Source organism: Varanus komodoensis, unplaced genomic scaffold (genome assembly GCF_004798865.1).
Source record: "Varanus komodoensis strain SLA01 unplaced genomic scaffold, ASM479886v1 scaffold8, whole genome shotgun sequence".
Taxonomy (NCBI): Eukaryota; Metazoa; Chordata; class Lepidosauria; order Squamata; family Varanidae; genus Varanus; species Varanus komodoensis.
The window spans coordinates 21,338,008-21,360,071 of record NW_025336481.1 but is presented as its reverse complement, the minus strand read 5'-3'; the positions used below and the strand labels follow the sequence as shown (position 1 = coordinate 21,360,071).

General features: G+C 39.4%; 1 protein-coding gene across 3 annotated transcripts in view; it reads left to right on the top strand.

Moving 5' to 3' along the window:
* Positions 1–22,064, top strand: part of UTP20 (UTP20 small subunit processome component) — a 74,336-nt gene that overhangs the window by 31,682 nt on the left and 20,590 nt on the right. For all 3 annotated transcript variants that reach the window (XM_044455714.1, XM_044455713.1, XM_044455712.1), the window contains 18 exons: positions 841–1,041; positions 2,016–2,106; positions 3,017–3,102; positions 3,306–3,431; positions 4,064–4,230; positions 5,337–5,545; positions 7,780–7,923; positions 9,166–9,245; positions 11,121–11,347; positions 12,280–12,424; positions 13,354–13,441; positions 14,506–14,649; positions 15,508–15,558; positions 15,956–16,108; positions 17,226–17,381; positions 18,657–18,797; positions 19,434–19,571; positions 20,614–20,753. In XM_044455714.1, coding sequence (XP_044311649.1) covers positions 841–1,041; positions 2,016–2,106; positions 3,017–3,102; positions 3,306–3,431; positions 4,064–4,230; positions 5,337–5,545; positions 7,780–7,923; positions 9,166–9,245; positions 11,121–11,347; positions 12,280–12,424; positions 13,354–13,441; positions 14,506–14,649; positions 15,508–15,558; positions 15,956–16,108; positions 17,226–17,381; positions 18,657–18,797; positions 19,434–19,571; positions 20,614–20,753 — 2,487 coding nt within the window. The remainder of the gene's footprint in view (positions 1–840; positions 1,042–2,015; positions 2,107–3,016; positions 3,103–3,305; positions 3,432–4,063; positions 4,231–5,336; positions 5,546–7,779; positions 7,924–9,165; positions 9,246–11,120; positions 11,348–12,279; positions 12,425–13,353; positions 13,442–14,505; positions 14,650–15,507; positions 15,559–15,955; positions 16,109–17,225; positions 17,382–18,656; positions 18,798–19,433; positions 19,572–20,613; positions 20,754–22,064) is intronic.

Sequence of the window (22,064 nt, the reverse complement as noted above, 5' to 3'; positions counted from 1 at the left end):
AGATGAAATGTTTTGAAGGAATGGAAAGTGGGTTTGATTACATAGGCTGTCTCTTCCCACACTCCAGGTGATCTTCAGAGACTCCTCTCCCACAGTACCTGTCTCTGAAGAACTGATTCAGAGTAAGGTATTTGGGCCTGACTGGCTTTCTGGACAGCTGCACCAGCCCTCTTTTCAGCAGATGCGGCTCTTCAGAGAGCCCACCTGCTTGCCCAAAGACTCATTCTGAGAGAACTTTGAGAGTGAGCTGCAGAGTGACTCTGGAGAGCCTTGCTGGCAGTGACTACCATTTGCCAGAGTGGGTGGGCAAGGCTGGTGGGCTTGCTGGAGCATTCACGGTAGTTCTACCTGGCAGGTAACACTGATGGAGATCCTGGATTGCTCTTTGGGGTGCTGGAAGTACTAATCCAGCACTACCAATGATGGAAGTGCACAAATTGCTGCAGCTCCCATTCTGCTCTGAGGCAGCATTCATCCTGCAATTCATCCTGCCTCATGGGGAGGCTCACCCTGCTTAAGGAGGCAGCATGACAGCAGACTCAAAGGAATGGGATAACAAGGCCAAATATAAGTTTCTAAGACTTGCATGGGATAAAGATAATAAAGAGGACTAGAGTTCAATATACGGATTAGAAATTAGAGTAGGAGCTTGAGATTGCTGCATGGAATACTATGGAACACTGCAAAGACAAAAGGCAAGGGAAGGGTAAGGTAACCACAGGAGGAGTATATTTTGCTGAGGCATTTGAATGAAATGAGAGAGGAACAGGTAGGAAAGCCAACAAGAAACTGGCTACAGTAGCTATGATCCATCTCATCCCACCTGTTGTTTTTCAACAGCAATGAATATTATCCTGCAGATTCACTGGTAGCTCCAGCACAAAACCTTAGAAAAAAAAGCAGTGGTTGTGGTGTCCGAGAAAATCCCCCTGAGGAAATAAATCTGCCTGCCATGAAGGATGATGAGAAAGAGGACAGTGAGGGAGAAGAGGCAATGACTGAAGAGACACCAAAGAAGAAAACAAGAAGAGCTGCAGCAAAGTAAGTTTTGCTCAATCTCAGAGAAGTGCAGTGAGGGAATCTTTTATAAATATTGAAGTAGATCACTCAAATATAACTCTGGCTTGTAGTTCAATTGCATAAGTGCTGCAAGCAGGAGCCATAGATTAAAGTATTAATTCTTTAGTGCAGGGTTTTCTGATGACTCTTGGGTTGTCAAGTATCTTTTAAGCCTTGGTTTATGTGTTGCTTCCTGGCTGTGGGGTGGAGATTAGAAGCTTCTGTTTTAGATTAAGGGCAGCTTGCTCTGTCATCCAAACTTAGATAAATTCTGGTTAATATTAATTCTGATTAGTGGAAACAAGCCAACTTCAAAGGATAGCTTCTGTGGTTATCTTGTTTGTACTGATCGTAGCTAAGATTTATGGCAGTTTGGCTGGAATTGGATGACACTGCAAGCTGTGGATAATTCAAAATGGAAATGAAAGCTTTTGAATGCTTCCTCCTGGTTGTATCTCAGTATAAGGGGGAACACGTGAACCTCATTCTCACTGCTGCCTCAGTGCCAGTTTTGTTAGAAAAGCAGGATATAAATAAAATAAATAAATGTACTTTTGTCATAGTAAATCATGGCTTATGGTTTATCGTTATTTCCAAACTGTTGGTGGAAATACATGGTGGTATTTGCCATGTATCCCTCATGCTGGCTGGGGAATTTTGGGATTTGTACGGTTTTCTTTTCAGTCTAAACATGCATAGGGATGCATTCTTAGTGAATGGTTAAAAACAGCTTACCTTTATTCATCAGATGACCAGTTACATTTTCTTGCCCCTTTCTTCCCAGTTCATTCCTTCCTTCAGGGAAAGAGTTTGCATTAGCCCTCAACTGCTGTTGTACTTAAAGCACTCAAGTAAATATGCCCGTTTTTAAAATGTTTCCATTCCCAAAATCTTTAAAAAAAGTTTTTAGAACAGCTATTTTTATAGATAACTTTTGTGTTTATTTCATTTTTCAGACAGCTTATTGCCCACTTGGAAGTATTCTCTCGGTTTTCAAATCCACGTGCATTGTATCTAGAACCAAAGCTAAATGAACTATACACACAGGTAAGCCATCTCAATATTTTTCATTTGTTTAGAATGTATGTTTGTTTATTGTCTTACAAGGACTTTGGAAATGACTGTAGAGCCACTGGTATTTATTTATGTATTTTGTCTGTGTTTGTAAAGGATATTTGTTGCTTTTGAAACAATGAACTAATGTTATGACAATAATAACTAATTAACCTTCACCAGTGCTTGGTTCTGAAGTGACTGACTTGTGAATAAATGAGGTTGTTTTTAAACAGATCAATATTCTTTTAGAGCCAAATTAATTTTGTAGGACAAATAGAATGTGACGCTTTCATGAACAATTAGTTCTCTCACCATTTCTCTGAGGCACAAGATCTCATATTTCCATTGTGTTGCTGGTTTAGAATTGTTTATACCTTTCCAAGTTTATTTGAGACAGCTGTAGCAACCTTTTGTGCTGTAGTTGGTTGTCTCAGACCCCTGGGTCTGCTAAGAATTGTTGTCTCAATGAGAAACCTGAGAGAGGTAGGTAAAGGTCCATGAGGCAATAAAGGATGTTCCATGACACTGACAGTAACATAAATAAGGTTGTTCAGGGGACTTTACCCTGACTGGGAAAGAAGATAACTCTTGGAGATTCCTGTACTGAGGACCATGGTTTAAGATACAGTCTTATGTATACTTAGGCAGAAAAAGTCATATAATTCCCAGCATTCCCTTCCCAACTAGGCTTATACTGACTTATACATAACACAGGATTGCACCCTTTGTATGTAATCCTTAGAATGGGCTGCAGCAAAGTTGCTGTCTTCCATGGCTTATCTTTAGTAAGAAGGGGATGCTAATTGTTATAATATGTCAGAACAGATTCACTGAGTGGTTATGACAGCCTTACAGTTGTGTTCTCTTGTGACTTTTATTTTGTATAAAATGTTATATTCAGCTGCTGACCCATCAAGACCAGAATGTGCAAAAAGTAGCTCTTGACTGCATCATGACTTATAAACAGCCATATCTACTGCCATACAGGTAAGAAATGGGTCAACGTTTGGTTGTTTATGTTCTGCATTGACCATCACATGGGAGAAATTTTCCTTGGAGAGTATGTGTAGTTTAATGTGCATTTGTTCTCTTTGCCAGACATAATCATGACTTGTTTTAGGATTGGTAACTTTGTCTTCTAATACATTGTGTGAAAGATTTTTTTCTTCAGTTGCTTTATATGCTTACAGAGAGAATTTACAACGACTACTGGAAGACAAGAGCTTTAAAGAAGAAATCGTTCATTTCAGCATTTCTGAAGAAAGCACAATCGTTAAGGCATTGCACCGATCAGGACTAGTTCCTGTTTTAATGAGGTAAATCACTTCTGCATATTCATTTAGAAATTAAGTATTAAATGTGGAAATGCATCTGCCTACTTCCAAAATGCAGTAGGATTTCTGAATCTGTGGCCCAATTTCATTGTGAATAGACTGCCTTTTTGTATAAATAAGTGTGGTGTGCTCATGTTTTTATGCAAAGATGCATCTTCTGCAAGCTAAGGATGAATGAGTGCTTCTTTCATTGTGCTGCTTCCGTGCTGTTATGAAACCTGACTATGTTTCTGATTAAATTACTGGCAAACCTCCCCAGTAATTATCCTGGTGGTTGCTCTTGTTGGAGCACCAGGGTTGTGGTGGTGGTGTATTGCTCAGATGCAGACTCTCAGCCTGAGTCTGCATCCGACTCACCCATGAAATTCACTGGCTGGCCTTGAACCCGCTCCAACCTTATAGCCTAACATACTTTGCAAGATTGTTGTGAGGATTAAATCTGTGGAGGAACTGTGTTTCCTGTCCTGAGCTCCATGGTGGGATAAAAATGAAATTGGGTGGGGGTGGGCCTGTACAGTTCTTAAAAGAATTTCTCAAGTCCAGCAGACCATGTCTGCGCTATGCAGGCTGATAGCGTTTGAAAAGATAATATGATTTCTTTCTGGTGTTGGAAGGATTCTCTATGGACGGATGAGAAACAAAACTGGAAACAAAACGCAGGGAAAGTCTGCAGCAGGGACCCGCATGGCTATTGTTTTGAGATTCTTAGCTGGTTCACTGCCAGAAGAACTGAGAATGTTCCTGGATCTCCTTTTTGAACCTGTGAAACACTTCAGTAATGGTATGCTTTATATGACACTATCTTAGTGAACTTGCAAAGATATTTGTGTGCTTGGCTGAGGTGGGTAGGGGGGATGTCCTGAATGTTGCAGAAGTAATTTTTTACAAATAAGGGGGCAGACCATCACTCAAAAACACAAACAAAGCACAACCCAGTAACCACAGAATGTTAGTATCACTTGGAAGGGAGAACTGGTTAACCAGACTAACAGTGGGAGGGAGTTTTGGTTGGAATTTGTTGTTTATGTTCCTTATGCCTTATAGTACCATGAAGGGGGGTCTTGCAGACTTCTTGGAACTGACAATACAATGCAACATCTTGTTTCAGGCCCAACTTTTTAAAGTGCACATACCAGAGTAACATGTGCACCAATCATGATGAAAGCAGCTTTGAGATTTAGCTTCATATCTTAAGGAGCGGGTTGTTTATTTTGATTGCAATTTATGGAGAAATATAGGGGGTAATTTCTCAACTTAGGCAACTGCTTTTGTAGTCTCAATTTTAGCTGTTCTTCAGTATGTTTTGATCTATACCTATCTATCTTTCTGCTCATATAAAGGTGTCTTGTACTGCTTTCACCCATGGGACATGTAGCCCAATATTTACTGCTTTCTTGGGTTTTGCTAACCCTGCTTCCTGAAATCCTGCTTAGCTGGAGATGATGGTTAAAGCCTGATTTTTATTACGGTGCCCACACATCCCCATCCAGTTTGCTGAACAACCCAAGAATCCATTGTTTATCAGTTGTTATCATGACATATGAACTCCAGGTTGTTTAACACAGAACAACCCAGAGTGCCAGATTAACACGTCATGACAATAATGAAGCAAAGCAGAAGTGATAAGCATGTGGGAGCCATGTGCTCCCTCACTCCAGTGCAGCCAGGACTAATTATAGGTTGTTTAATCCATACTTAGCCATGACATGAACTGGTCAGAGCTTATCCAAGAGCATTGGACTGCTTGTGGTTAAGAAACCATGGTTTATTGGTGAGACTGGGTTTGTACATCATGATAACTCAAGAGTTCAACCATCTTTATCATGGGTTAGTGTTCTGTGTGAACCCAGCCATTGTTGTCTTCTCCCCACTCCCTCTTCTTTGAAGGACATTGCCACTCTGCAGTGCTCCAAGCAATGGAAGAACTGGACTTATCCCGAGTCCTGCCTCTAGGCCGCCAGCATAGTCTCTTCAACAGCCTGGAAGTAGTATTGAAAAACCTGGGACATCTGATCAGTCAGTACCTGCCTGAGATTTTTCAGATTTTACTTTGCATGACAGCAACTGTATCCTGCATTCTTCAGAAAAGAGAAAAGGTCAGAAATGTGCTGCATTGTATGCATTTCCTACCTAATGTCCTCAAAAGCAAATAACAAATTTTAAAGAACTGTTGTAGAATAATCTAAACAGACATCACTAAAGATCACTGTACTGACATAGAAATAAATACTTTCAGAACAGTTCTGTGGCTGCTAGGTGCTCTCTAGACAGCCATAGGATATTGCACAGTTCCAGTTCTGGGCTCAGAAACTTGCTCTGAGGGCAGAACTGGGACTTGCAACTTGGAACACCCTGTCCACTCCCTTGCAGCTGGCACGGAACAGACCATGCTGGCTGTGACTCCCAGGTCATGAGAGCAACCTTGGGAGGCAGGCTCTTGAGGGTGGGTGGGGTGGAGAGGGGAGGAGACAGGCCCCACCATGGTTTGAGGGATCCTGCTGAGGGATCCTTTCTTCCTCATGCTTGGACAGCCGAAATCAGCCATTGAAGTATTTTGCAGGGTAGGAGGACCTTCACCACCTCCACCTTGCATGGATGCCCAGAATCTAGTGAGTTCTGTATCCTCACTGGATTATACCCTAGAGTACTGTCAATGAAATAAAATGCTGATTTGCTTTCTAAATAAGAATGAATGTGGACTTAAAATTATGTGCTACTTGAATGCATTTGAGTGTCAAATATCTTTATGCATGTATGAACATAATTTAATGTAAATATGTTATTTCTGAATGTTTATTTTTAAAAAAGAAACCTGCAGTCTTGTTCCTGAACTTAAAACACAAAGCTCACAGATGATTCAGAATTTCATTATAGGTTTCTTTTTAAGTAGCGGCACCTGGGGGAAGAGTTTTACTTTTACTTTTTGCAAAGTTTCTGAAACTTCATAAAATCAGTGGATACACTGACAAATAAGCTTCCTGATAACGTCAAGAAACTTGACATTATTTTGGCAACACTTTGTAAAGATAAAGTGCTTTTACAACCCCTGTTTTAATAATAATTTATAATTTGGGCATTTACTTAACCAGTTCTCCCGTGTTTTCCTGTTAAAATCTTGTCCTGGTTAAGATTCTCATGACAAGATTGTTGTGTTGTTCTAAAACCATATAACAGGAAACTAAGCTAAGCTGACATGCAAGTTTAATTGTCCAGATCAATTTTTTTATCCAGTTTAGGTTGGCATAAATAGCTTTATCCTCTTTGACTTTATCTTCTCAACAATCCTGTGATGTATGTTAGGCTGAGATATAGTGACTGGCCCAAGATCATGCAATAAGCTTCATGATGGACCAAGAATTTGAACTTGGGTCTGCCCAGCTAAAATCAGACACAGTAAATGGCTCACTACTGTTCATCTATCTGCTATAGCAGTAGCTATTAAGTGCAAAGAGAGCAATTCCAGAAAGGTAGCAATGCAAAATCTATTTCCCTATATGGGCATGCAGACTTTTGGACTGGAAGGAAATTAATTATTTGACAGATGAGTTAATGGTGTCCATGGTATTCACTTCTCTGCATGAAGTTATCCACTAACTCTAAGATGAAAAGCTGTAATTCAGTAACTGTTAGCTTCACAAATACCTTCCAGCATTGTCATTTGTTAAACTTGATTTAACATTTCATTATCTAGTGAGGAGATAAAAGGCAATTAAGGACTGTGGGAAACTCATTTATATTATATTTGGTTCTTTTCTCAGTTCATTAGTCATTTATTGCAAACTAATATTCCAACCTTTGTTAAACTTCTACTTTGTATAGCTATAAATGGAGTTATAGGCTTACTATTTCCTGAAGTTCTCTTTTGGGGTAGAATCTTGTAGGTTCATTCTCTCAATTTTCTTTCATTGCTACACAAAAAATATCAAACTCTTTTCCACTCTGCAGTAATTACTGTTAATTTTCAGAACCACCTCTGCTAAGCAATTGAGTTGATGAATGTATTTCAAGGTTGTTAAAAAGCCCTTTCCTCTTGGTAGCAAAATACGGAGTGGATGTGATGTTTAAAAGTTCCTTCCTAGAAGTGCCATCCCAGACATGTGGTATATGGTGCAAGCAGGCATGAGGGTGTGGCATAAAACTGAGGGGACCCTACACACAGTTGTGAGTTCACATTCTAGACAGTTAAATGCCACACCTAGTGCCTGCTTTTTAAAAATGCAGTGATGATAACCACACTGCAAATGATTGGGGGGGGGGAACCACACACACACACACACACACACACACACACAAACACCCATCCACAAGATTGTAATAATTTCTTTTCCAGATTCAAGTCAAATTGATTAACCCACTAAAAAACTTGAGGCGACTTGGACTAAAACTTGCAGCAAATTTTTTCTCTGACTTTGAAACATACAACTTCACTGTGGAAGAGACTGAAGCAGTTTTTCACGCAGTAGTGTGGCCCCAGGTAAGGGCAGTGTAAAGTTGCCAAGTTGCTTCTTTCAGTAGTTGTCTTGCCATTGTAGTCTTCAGACTGTAGAAATGGCTGTTGTAGGGGAAAAAAGTGGCTGTTGGATTAAAAAGAGAGAATGCTTGAAGAAAGCATCTGAGTTTTACATACCAACTTAACTATTCAAACTATGCCCATGTACTCACTGAATTTAATTCAGTTTAAATAATTTTAATCCTTGATGAACAACATGAATTTTGTCAAATCTAATGGCTTTCAGGTATAACTTCAGCAAGTCTAACTCCTTGTTTAAAATTGAGAAATGTAAAAACAACGAAGTTTCATTTCTAGTTGAGTAGGGCATATACCTAAACTAAATCAAATTGGGTTGTCACTTCGTTGCTGGGCGAAGGTATGCGACTTGCCACAGTAGCACAGCAGCATATATGCCATTCATGACAAGGGCATCTTCCTGCCACACAAATCAGGGTGTCATGGAAGCTTTCACCCAGTGGTACTGCAGGAACTTTGGGAAGTATCCCAGGCGAGCAGAAATGGTTGTTAGCTTGCTACATTCGTTCCAGAAACTAGCTCCGACTAGCATTTCTGGAATGGGGCAGGTGGATGGAGCTTGAAGAGAGAGCTACTGACCTCTCCCTTTCCAGAAATGGTAGGTCAAGTTCATATCTAAGGCTGCTGTAGCAAGTGCTAGCAGTCAATCCAACTAGTGCCATCTGATGAGTGCGGGCCAACTGCCAGTCTTGAATGCAGCCTTCTGTGATTAAACCTCTCAAAAATATGAAAAATAAATTGAATGCTTCTTTTTAGATTGCTGAATCTAGGAGACTGTGACCTAGATAACGATGACTTGGAAGTTTCCCAGGACTTCCAGGTGATGCAGCCCTTTCTGATGCAGCTGCTGCAACTGGAAAGAGCTGCACAGCTGCATTCTTAGAGCATTGCACCATTTAGTGGGAGTTCAGTTCTGCTGGGAAACATGGAATGTTCCCTGCATGCTCTCTTTCTCAGCAAATCTCTGGGAATCCAGTGGTGTGGCAGAAGATCTAAAAAGTGCTGGAAAATGCTCTCTCTTCTGATCGAAGGCGGAGGTCCCTGGCTTAGCTATCAGTGTTCCAGCTCCATGGACATCACAGCGAACACTGATTTTCTCTTTCAGAAGCAAATTATGATTGTGCTAATTAAGACTGTGCAGCAAGATCTTTTACCCCAGCTTTATTTTCTTCTGTTTTGTTGTGTCAGATTACCAGGCTAGCCTCTGAGAGCCAATATTCTCCTACTATTTTACTGAAAATAATTCACATCTGGAGCAAAACTCCCAGGTAAAATATTCAGTTCATATTCAGGCAAATATAATAGTATGCTTCATACAGCTTCCCTTAAGGGAGGTGTGATGACTATTCCAGTTTGACCTTAAGGGAATATCTTTTCAAGCTTGCAAAAGGGGGGGATCTCCTGGAGACCACATATGTAGGCTGCCTCTGATCTTACTGGTCGTATTTTTCACATGGAGAAAGCCATGCTTCACCTCAGCTCTAGCTTTATCTCCAAGATCAGGACATGCTTTATTAGAGTGCAAGGATCCTATCCAGCTTTGACTCCAAACCTGGATATCCTTGGGAAAGAGCTTCTAGGTATTAAAAGGGCTGTTAGAGTTCATCTCAGTAGTGAAGGACCTTCAGTTGTTTGTCTTTTCATTATGTAAAAGATAGTGCTGGGGATCTAAACTGTAAGAAACATTCATGGGTTAATTTTGTGAAGTTGCGGGTTGGAAGGCACCTAAAACCTGCTGGCTCATTGGCTTGAAGATATTTAAATTGCCCAGATTTTATGATCTTCTGGGGAAGCCCTTTTCTCTGCCATTGAAAGTATCCTTGGTGGTGATGCAACAGAGAGCCTTCTCAGTAGCTGCTTCCTGGTTCTAGAACTCCCTTATTTTTGTCTATAAAAGTGGAATATAAATCACATAGGATTTATTATGGGGGCTCATGGGACTGTAGGCAAATGGCACGTTTTCCAGGAGATTTGGAAACCTCCTCTTGCAGGACACATTCTTCAGTTTAGTCATGTATAAGTAAGGAAAATGGAGGATTTCTCTTATGAATTTTCCCTCTTTACTGAACAGTGGTCCATGACACAATCATTTTTTATGGATCATTGACATAGTTCTTTACTTCTTAGAAGTGTCATTCCATATTTAATATTGCCCTTTGAGTTGGAATTCAACATAATTGCATGGGTAGTAATTGGTTTGCGGGGAGCTATTGATTAGGGAACAGGTTGATTAGGAACCCAACTAAGCAATCTCCAAGGCTTCCTACAAAATAAAGCCTTAAAAATGAAAAATCAGAGAATGTCACAAATGAGCTTTAATAGAATGGAACTCATTAAGCCTGATCTGGCATCAGCACAACAGTGTTAAGAGGCTCAAATACCACTAAATGCCTCATGGGGAAAGCAGCATTTTAACTTGACATGTGCATGCTAAATAGTCTAAATATTCTTGGTGCCTGATAAATTGTTCTGGGGAAGGGATTGCATGGTTCTTTCTTCCATTCATCACCCAAGCTGCTTCAGGAAATGAGGGCAGGCAGTACTATTCAATGAACTTAATGCTGTAAGCAATGGCTGTATAGCAATGTCTGTTGCTTTTCATTAACCTTAATACAATGTGTGTCCTGTTCTACATATGCTCTAAGTTTGTTTTTTTAAAGGAGCTTAGATATGTTTCCTTGGCATGAACTAGAGCTATGTGGATTAATCAGGGAAACGTTTGCATGTCATGCGAACCCATACTTTAGCGTAGGGGTGGGCACCTGCAGCTCTGAGGCTAATTTCCAATGACCTCTGCATGCAATCAGTTCAGTCCTCTGGCAAGAGCAACCTGGCCCTTCCCAAGTAGCCTGGTAAGTGGAGAGGAAGAGGGACAGGAGAATGGAGTGTCAGCAAGAAGCAGAGAAAAGGGTGTGTGCTTGGATGGTATTTTTGTATTCAATACCCAGTTCCCATGACCAAAAGAGCAAAACAGGTTGTTGGCTCCTGTGAATAGCAACAATGTAAATCCTGATCATTTGCTTCTTAAAAAATATCTGTGGAACAGAAACTCTGCCTTTTTCTTAATCACAAGTTGACAACTACTGAACCTTACCTAATTCATTTCTTAATCCTCTTCTATCTCCTCCATTCGTTATCGTTAGGTATTTCCCTTTGCTGGCCAAACAGAAGCCAGGACATCCAGAATATGATATATTATCCAATGTATTTGCTCTGCTCTCCACCAAAAACCTATGTGAGGCAACAGCTGATGTTGTGATGGATGTGGTTGACAGCCTCCTCAACACCCCTGACTTTGAGCCCACAGACCAGCTTAGCAGCTTGACAGTGACCGACTGTATTTTTGCAGAAGTCGATGAAGTGACAGGAGGTAGGAACAGTCAGCTGTCCGGCTTTGTGGCAGGTGGACAGTTTTTCTTTTTGCTGGTGCAGTTTGCTTGTGGTTGGAGTTGAAACTGATTTGTGAATGAGGCTGTTTTCAGCTTAGTGCAGTTACTAAATTTTATAACCAGTTACTAAATTATACTTTGAGAAGACTTGCCTGGAAATTGTCCTGGTAAATTCCTGCTGTCAAAATGCAGCAGGCACCAACCATGGACATTGATTTAGAGAGCCTGGAAACAGCTTATTTTGTTACTTTGCATTCATTTGATAGATACTAAACGTAGAACTGTCGAGGGCAAGCAAAGCTACAAGGGATCTTAGTTATGTTCCTTCCCTCCCCTTCCCCTTTTTTTAAAAAAATAAACCTTTAAAATATTTTAATCATCACCATTAGGTGCATTGAAGATGATATGCAGAAAAATGGGATATAAATTAAATGGGTTATAAATTAAATAACTCCATGCTTTTTTGCTGTGCTATTTGCCAAGGATTGGATATTGTTACTTATTTTCCTGCTTCAAGTACTGAGCTGGCTTTTTATATTAGCTACAGATTATAACACAGGTTGGGAACCTTTTTCAGCCCAAGGGCTAAATTCAGTTTTGGAGATGTTCTCAGAGGCTGCATTTTTCAGTGGGTGAGGCCAAAAATAATAATTTAAAAAGCCCACTGTGTTACAGCTTAAAACTCTGGTTGCCTTTTAGAACAGGGAAACATGCACATGGGCCAGGAATTCACCAAGTGGGTCATGGTTAGGGAAAGGTGTTCAGGCTAGGGAAGGGAAGGAGGACTTGACCATCTAGGGCCATTGGATGGCAGACTTGGATTGGGATCTTGTGAGGGGCAAATTAGAATTGCAGGCAAGAGATTCCCCACTCCAGATTTAAAGAACATGATAACATCCTTTCTCTGTTTCAGATGACCCCAGCATAGGTGTAAGGCTAGTTCTGCCTCATGTTCCTGCAATTCTTCAATACCTGAGCAAAACAACATTCAATGTTGACAAGATGAAGAAGAAAAAGTACAGAGTTCAAGTCAGCAAAGAACTCAACATTCTGTCAAAGTAAGGGGTTCCTTAAGGTCCCTTAAATGCCATGTGTTGCATTTGAACCATCGGCTTGGATAGGCCACTCCCATAAAATGACAAAGGGCTTCTGAATGTAGAATTTTAGTCTGCATAGCTTAGAGGCTGCCTCCTTCCAGCATCCCACCAAGAATATGTCCTATATCATGTCTCGCTATTAATCCATTTTGCCTGGTCTGCCCTGATTGACATCAGGTGTTCAGAATCATAGACAAATATCTTACACATCACCAACTATCTGCTCCTTTCCAACTTGAGATGCTCAGAATCCTGAACTCTAGTTCATACATTCGATAGTATGCTTAGTAGTAGTAAATTTCTAAGGCATGAATGTCTATAAAACGGTGCATAAACCTGAATCATGTACCCAGTTTATGTGATTGCTCTGATTCTTGATCAAAAAAGTTTGTACTTCCTCTCTATTTTCTCAGTGTAAGCAATCATGGGCCCAGGGACCTTTCCAGCTCGGGGATTATGTCCTGGTACAAGTGCCTTTAATTGGCTTAGACTCATGAACGATAAACTATTGGCATCAGTTACTGTGTTGGAGGTGCTTAGATGATGTTCTTGATGGCTGATTTTAGATCAGGAATACATTTCCCCAGGACAATTACCTGAGTTTGTATGGCTTTCTTAGCCAGTCTAAGAAATGTCAAAAGGTTTATGAAGTGGCCTTAGTGATGTGAGGAGAACAAAGATCCAAGAATGATAGCAGTTAAACTATTGATCTGTTGCATTTCTTCTTTGGCTTTTATTCATGCAGTCAAGCAGAACAGCAAAATAGGACACCATATCTTTTCTAGAAAGATGCTCTTACAACAATAACTTACAATTTAAACTGTTAGATCATTAATGATGATAATGTTTATACCAGCTCAAGACTAACCTCTAGCTTCTGTTGCATGTAGGATCAGCAAGTTTATAAAGGACAAGAGTCAGAGTTCAATCTTGATTGGTCTTCTCCTCCCATTCCTCCACCAGAGTACCATTATACAGGTAGGTTTTGGTTTATGCCTATGGAAAGTAATAACATTTCCTGAGGAATGTTCAGGAAATTGTTGTAGACCATTGTGATCTGCTGCTAACCATGCAGAGCAGTGTTTATTAAATCTGCCCTTTGGTGCCTTATGGGGCAGGTTCCTATGGGGCTGCTGCTTCTCCACTGGTTTTGTTGCTCTCTCAGGATCACCACTTGCACAATAAGGCTTTGGTGCATCTAAAAGTAGTCCCAGAAATGAATAGAAGTGCTTGCTTCCAGTTCATGGCAGGTCAACAGAGCTTTCTTCCAAGAGCTCTTTTGATTTGCCCTGTCCCAGAAAATAGTACATCTGTTCATTCTGGGTTATTTTTAAAAGTGCCAAAGCTCTTTCACATCAGCAAGCATAGGGGCACATGAGGACAGCACCTTTTATGTATTTATTGTTTTAAGACTTGGTGGTTAAGAATAGAGTTCTAGAGCTTAGAAGATTTTGATTCAAATTTCAGCTCACCCATGAACACAGATATCTATAATAAGTTTACTAATAATTCTGAACTGTTTAAAAGTATTTATTGTAAGGGTTATAGAGATAATGTCCATGAAACACTTAAAGAGTTCTTAGAATATAGATCTTAATAAATATTAAGTCTTATGAACAAGTTGTTTAACATTGAATATTTGTCCAGTTGTGTTGTTACATCACAAAGAATATGGAAATGTTTATGTCCTTCGCAGAGTTGTTGCAAGGATTAATGCCTTGAGAATAAATATTTGTCTTTTGTAACACATTTGTTATAAATACTATAATAAAGTCAGTGTGTTTTTGTTGCTACGTATTATGTCTTTTAGAGCAAGCATGGGTAGATATTAAACTAGTGGGATCTACTTTGTTTATTTTTTGCTAAAATGTCAAGTATTGATGGATGCCCTTTCATTGACTGGTGTGTTTCTTTCAACTAAATCATGCTTATTGTCTCTAGGATTCATAAAGGAATGCATAAAGTCACTTTCCACAGTTACTGAATGATTGTTCATTTATTTTGGCATTGCAAGATCTTCAGAATGCATCTGTTTCTTTCAGGATACAGAAATTGATATCCTGGAAACAGTGAAAAATCTACTGAAGCACTGCTTGAATCCAGCAAGCTTCCTCAATCCCCTGGCAAAACTGTTTTCTGTTATTCAGAACAAATTGTCTCGTCAGACACTCTGCACTGTTTTTGAGGTATTGTATATTATTGTGCTAGTTGATTAGTAATGGGTGACTTACCACTCTGTTGGTTCCTACGTGTATTGGGCCCATAATGATTTACTTGGGAGACATCTTGATGATGTAATTGAGAACTTGACAGCATCCAGAGGCCCTGCGACTCTTGTGTGAAACTGTTCCTTTTTCTTTTGTATTTTCCAACCTGATGGAGGTTGGAGGAGAGGGGCTTTCAGCAGATCTCCTTCAGGGCCTTCTAGGCCTACAGGAAAACCATGCAAAGTGCAGTTTTCCTAGCAGTTGATGAATAATACCTAAGAGATCTTGCCAGATGTTATGTCAGGGTTGTAGAATGACTGGTGAGATTTTGATCAAGTAGATACACTGGAACAAAAGGTTGGGGCATCCACGTTTTGAATTCTGTAGGGGTTTGGGTTTTTCCCATCTTGCATGAAATATGAAGAAACACTCAATAAATGTTAGGCTCCTTGTCTTGGGGAAAAGATGAACAAGTTAAAAAGGATTTTAAAATATTCTAATAGTCTATATGTGATTGTATATATGGAAGGAGCAATTGTTTGCATACTTTGTGATACTTTACTATGTTATTGACTCTAAGATAATTTTGCACAACATTTTCTGCTATGCAGCTATGACTTCCATAGAGGAAGAATGGTGAGATATGTGTATGGCCTATCATATCTAATGAATGCACATTTGATGTTCAGTCCTTGCCCACATGTGTATTCTTCATACACAACAATATACACTGCTTTACCTTTAGCTCTGCTAGATCTCTAGTAGCAAAAGTATGTGCAAAGTTATTCTAAGTTGAAGTTGTTCGTTAAATGTCTTTTAATTTTTCATTTTTAATAGACACTATCGGAATTGGAAAGTAATTTAAAATACATTACAGATACAGTTAAGGTATGTAACATTTTTCCTGAATTTATCTAACATTGACCCAGTTCACACGAATAGGTGAATTAGGGTGAATTAACCCATGATTTGCCAGAGTTGTGTACAGATGCCGTTCTGAATATGCTCTGGTTGCTCTGTGAAGTGCTAACCCAGGCAATATGGGTTAATCATGGTCTAAACAATGCAAAGTTAATCTACAGTTACTTGTTAGGTTAACTTTTAGTTGTTTAATCCAGATTCTCTTGTTAGAGCATCTTTGGATTGATCACAGGTTGCATATTCAAAACAACACTGACAGCTGTGTGAAAAATCATGACTTAATCTATCACTGTTATGTGTGAATGGGCCTCATGTTTAGTATCCTTTTTATTTATATCCTTGTTAAACCTTTTGTCCGTCATAGCTGAATGCTTTTGATTCACGGCATCTTGATGATATCGATTATGACGTCCGGTTGTCAGCATTCCAGACCATCACTTCTCATATCAAGGAGATGAAAACAGCGGATGTCAGCTACCTCATTCCAGTTATGCATAACTGTTTCTACACCATACAGGTGAGTTATACCCACATGGAAAATATTTGCCCTTGACTTATGATGATGCTCTTGAAAATTAATTCCTTTTATTGTTCTTTTGGGAACTGAGAAAGCCATGTATTTGCATATTTTTCCTCCCAGCTCCCTTGCTCATAGTGATGGTCTGACTTCAAGTTTCCATTCCCATGCCTTAATTTATTCATTAAAAATGTTAATACTGTGCCTTTTAGTCCTCAAAAGAACATCCAAGGTAGCTATGCACATTGCACAAAAGAGTCATAAGCTATCTTAGGTAAACATTATCATTATTGTTTGGTTATTATACAAAGAAGTAATTGAAGCAGAATTTATTTATTTATTTTTGTACTTGTATGCTGCTAACTATTCCAATAGGAATCTCTGATTTATCTCTTGAGAGCTACAAGCCTGTTTCTAATCAGCAGTTTAACAAAAGGAAGAAGAGTGGCTTAGGATTAATGGTACTATATTGCTAAGATAATAGCTGATGGGCAGGTGCTGCAAAACTCTAAATGGCTTATGTCAGAGTTTATGAGCAAATGTCCCCTTAGGCCATAGAGCTTTCCCTCACTCTCTTATCACTGCAGTCTGCACATGCCCCCAAAAGTGTTTTGCAAGGGAAACAGGACCCCCAGAAAAGCCCTGCAATCTGAAGTGGGGAATAGAAATAGGGGAATAATTGGGTGGAGGCAGTTTATGGAAGCTATTTACTCAATGTTTCCGCTTACTCCAGTTTCTTCCCTTTTCCTTCTGTGGGTGGAGGGTGGTTAGAAGTTAAAACCTGAGAAAATGTTGGCTGTATTCCAGAAAAGAGTAAGCATATGAGTTGTCTTTGCTGCATATAAAATAGCAAAACTCTTGTTTTGCTTGATATGAAAAAGGAAGCTTGTAAAAGATTGATCCTCATAGTGTTCATTGTTACAAGGCAGGTGAACCCTTTTAGTTATTACTTGCTGGTGATAAATGTTTTCTGGGATATTATTCCCATGACAGTTGCTCTGAGTTATTGTTAAGGGTCTCGTTTACATTTATATCTGCATGTCTTTGAGTATTATAATAGCCTATTTCAATATTATTTCTTGTAATTTGAGCTGCCATAAATGTTTTCTTTCTTCAGTTAGGGCAGATGTCTCTAAGCGACAGTGCAGTCCTCTGCCTAAATGCTATTATTAGTCTGTTTGCTGAAATTGATCACACAGAAGATGAATACAAGGAAATAATACAGCACACACTTCTGGAGGCTTTAAGAAAAGGACTGAAGAGCAAGACAGAGGTAAAAGGCTCTTCTCTCTCTGGCTGTCTGTTGCTTGGGCAAGGGCAGATTCCATTTCAGGTGGAGCTTTGTGCAGGTTTCTCACTGATCATGGTCTGGATCTCTTATGTTTTGCCCAGCTCTTTTAGAGTGGTTTCTGTCTGTTTATTTTTACCCTGCATTTCTGCAATAAATCATCCAAGACTTAGACACTTAGCAGTAGACACATGCACAGATAGTGAAAAATGGAAGCATACATAAAATATATGTACCTATTCCTATTTTAGAACTCCCTTCCTTCCATATTTTTTGCCCTAATTGCAAGATATTCTGAGTGGCAAAATCCTTAATATTGCAGATACATTACATTTTGTATAAGACCCATTGAGTTGAGGCAGCCCATACTTGAGGGTTGAATGTAAGTTTTTGAAATGTAGGTTGTTGTTTTATCTGAGCCTAGCTACATTAACAAGTTACGGATTGTTACCTATGAGCAACGCAGGAAGAGAACTCATGGTTTGTTGATGGGTTGTGAACTGTATGTTGTTCATTATGCTTTATTATGTTGGCTGGGTTAAGACAACATTGTAACTCACATTACAGCAGCAACCCATGTTTCAACAATAACCCACACTTAACCCATACTCAATCCTTGAGTGTGGGATATCATGCTTTCTGAACCCATCATTGTGGCTAATTGTGCACATTATTTTGTGTACAGAGTCTATACCCCATTGTGACCACCCAGGATTTGTTAAAGTACAACACATTTTTGGATGATGCTGAGAAGGTTTGATAACTGCTTTGTTGAAAGCTCCCCTTCTTGCTTGAGATGTGGATTCTATAGATGGTACAACCTGACGTATAATGTAGCCTTCACAACTCTCTTTGTGCTTGGTCCCGGTGCTGGAAATGGTAATCCCCTACATGCTAGTATTTGTGTGTGTTCTTTCCATGCCTTCATTCCCTACAGCTCTCCTTCAGTGCTTGCTGGAAGGAGTCACAGTTCATCCCTGCAGATGAAAGCATCTGCTGGTATAAAATCCATTTGCTCTAAAAGCTGATGGGGGGAAAAGTGCTATATGTAGATTAAGCATTGGGTGGCTACAGACATGGCCTGCTAAGAATAACAGTTAGAAAGGGACAGGAGTTGGATGGAGAAAAGACTCACATGGACGAGTGTGGTTTGAGTTTTGCTTTCTGTTAAAAAGAAAGACAGACCTCCAGAGATGGTACACTTAGGTGTCGGTTTAAGCCATGTGTTCTTACTTTTTCTTTGGTGTTTCTTGCTTGCAGTGCATCCAGCAGGATTATACTTCCTTACTCTCCTGCTTGATTCGAACATTTTCCAAACACTCAGAGTTTCAGGACTTGGTCCAGCTAACTGACTACCATGATCCAGAGATGGACTTCTTTGAAAATATGAAGCATATTCAGGTAAAAGGAATCCTGTTCACCTTCCTGTTCACCTAATGACTCCAAGTTTATGTTATTTAACTGCTGGTGGAAAGTTGGTAATATTTACATTTACATCACTTAATGATCTTTTTCTTTCCATGTAAACTTATTTAAGTGTTGCCTTACTTTCCATCGCAAAATATTGAAGATTGTTGATGGCTATGAGAATAGCCACCTTGTTTGTGTTAATAAATTGACAGTAATGTTTTTTAAAACACCCTAGCATATGCTTAAGGTTTAGTGTTCAGAAAGGAGCAGCTCAGAATGTTTTACCTCCTCTTACTCAATTTCAGTTGGCAAGCAGAGTTGCAAGTGAGTAGTGGAGTAACTTATTTTGGAGAAGAGCCTTGTTAGGAATGGCAGTTATTTCAGCCTGTTATGAGCTAGTGAAGCTTTTGGCTCTGCAGTGGCAACTGGTGAACCAAAACATCTGGAAGGTTCTAACTACCATTGACTCTCACCACTGTCTGTTAGCTAGGTACCAGAACTTCTGGAAGGCTGCAGGTTTCCTTTCCCTGTTTTAATGGATTTTAGCACTCAAATGGACTTGGTTTATCAAATTAACTATGAATCGTCTCAGTGAAAATAATCTTGGCTAACTATTGTATCTCTCAGATTCACAGAAGGGCACGGGCCTTGAAGAAACTGGCTAAGCAGCTTGCTGAAGGCAAAGTTGAATTGTCTTCCAGATCTCTTCAGAACTACATTATGCCTTATGCAACTACTACTATATTTGATGAGAAAATGCTTAAGGTGAGCCTTTGCACATATAAAGGTGGGACCTACTTTTATTCAGTACCCTTGTGATATATTCTTACATCAATGTATATGAATATTATACAAGATGATTTTCTTTTACCTGAGTAGAGAAGAGTTTGAAAGAATAATTTATTTTAGATTGGCTCATTACAATGCCTTTCTGTGATTCCTAGACTGGAGGAGGAGGAGGAGTTGTTTCTGAATTTCTTCATTATAGGAACTGCTCAGAGTATTATACTTCATAAAAGTTATTTAACTATTTTCTTTAGTTCTTCAGCATTTAAAGAGGCCGGAACCAATTCATAACAATTTCTGGGACACTAAACTTTGGAGAGCTCATTATTTTATATTTATCAGTTTTATGGTATACTCTTCCTCCTAGGAGCAGAAGGAGGCATCCTGTTCCTGCCCACCCCAGTTTATCTTTGTAGCCTGGGAGTTAAGTTAAGCAGAGAGAGTGTGATGCCCCAGGGTCACCCATGAGGTTGATGGCTGAAGAGGTGCTTGAACCTTAGGCTCCCTGGTTATAGTCCAGTAAATTTATTTATTTATTTATTTATTAAAACATTTTTATGCCGCCCCATTCGCCGAAGCCTCGGGGCGGCTTACAACAATAAATTAAAATAACATTTTAAAATATATACATTAAAATACAAATATAAAATGTACAATATAAAACCAATAAATAAATTGGTTATAGTCCAATAAACTAATCATTAGCCCACTGGACTTTCCCAATGCAACCTGTAACTTCAGAATTCTTTAAGGGAGGCCAGATAAAAAAGAACCAGTGCCTTAGTACTGGGAAGCAGATCATGTGCTGAGGATATTCAGAAGATGAAGCTGTGTTAGGATAGGTTTTTTCAGGATTCACAGATCATCTGCTTAATATTTTAATCTACATTTTTTTCACTGTGAATTCTGAAATCTCAGGTGACTAAGAAGACTGTGTCTATGAACTTCCATATATACATTTTCTATATTGCTTGACACACACCCAGAGGCTCATTTTTTTTCTTTTGTTGCTGTTCCTTAGCATGAAAACATGATAACTGCTTCGGTTGAAATGGTAGGAGCAGTTTGCAAGCATCTTTCTTGGTCAGCGTACCTCTATCATTTGAAGCATTTCATACACGTCTTGCAGACTGGACAGATCGATCAAAAACTGGGTGTCAGGTACAGCAAATGTCAATGTCATGGTTTAGCTTTTGGTCCTGGGTGCAACTTACCGGGGAGTAAGTCCCATCTGATGCAGTGCTCATCTGAGTGAATATGCATGGCTCTGCATTGTCAATCAGCATCACACTCACACTATTAAAAAGGCAATTGGCAAGCAGGCGTTTCTCTGAGACTTTAAAGTTGTGACGTTTACAGGTTTGCTGATTGTGTGGATGAGAGGTGGGGCTGTGTCTGAACAAAAATATTGCTTTATAGGTTGTGTGATTGTACTTCACATTGATCAGGATTCTAGGAGCTCCTTTCAGCATGGCATGCCCAGAAGGATTCCTTGCTTATATTATTTGAGCAGTAGAATCCCTTGTTACATCACAATTTTGCTTCTAAAGCACCCTTCAGTTCAGAGGTTTACTGTACAGCTCAGAAAGTTAGTGTTTAAGAAACTCAGACTCAAACTTACCATCATCCATTTATTTATATGCTGCTTTCTGACAAGTTTGTGGACAAAACATAAATATACCAGTTTCAAAAAAATAGGATACAATTAAGCACAACTGTATGAAAAATAAAGACACCATAGTCTATTAATCAGTACAAATACAAAAATTGGCCCAGTCTGACAACTTAAAACTAAATTGGAGAGAGAGAGTCACACACAACAGAAATACAAATTGCATTTCATTCCAGGAAAAATAGGTCTCCTTTCTGGAAAGAAGCAATAGCATATTTTTAAAGAGATAATGTATGCTGTATTAGCAGAGTTACCTGGTTTGCAGGCAGCAATGCAGAAGATCAAGGAGAATGCTCTAGAAATTTTTTTTTAAGTGCTGCAGCTTCAGCACCAAGCCCTTTGGCTCTTTCACTGCTTACAACTGGAGGGAGTGGGAGCCCAACTTTGGATTCAGCCGACTCACCCAGAGCTCTTTCTCACTGAGCTTCTTAAGTATTCAGAGGTAGCTGAGCCATTCTTTTGATCATGTATTTTGGCTCTGGACACTTCCTCTGTTCTCCTTTCTTCAGCATTGCTGGAATGAAATGATTAGATTAAATCCTGATGACTTGGTTGTCACATGTAGTTAGTTTTTTAAGAAAATCTGTTTCACTGCTATACTTCTGCAATACTTGAAACATAAGATTGTGCACATAAGCAAACATTCCAGAACCTGGTAAACAAGGATACAATTAACAAGATTTGGGGCCATATCTGTTTCTTGTATTTCAAGATGAAGTGGGTTGCTTATTGATCTAGGTTAGTTTTCACTATAAAAGTGGCTAATCCCATCCTTATTTATACATGGTATAGGCACAAGT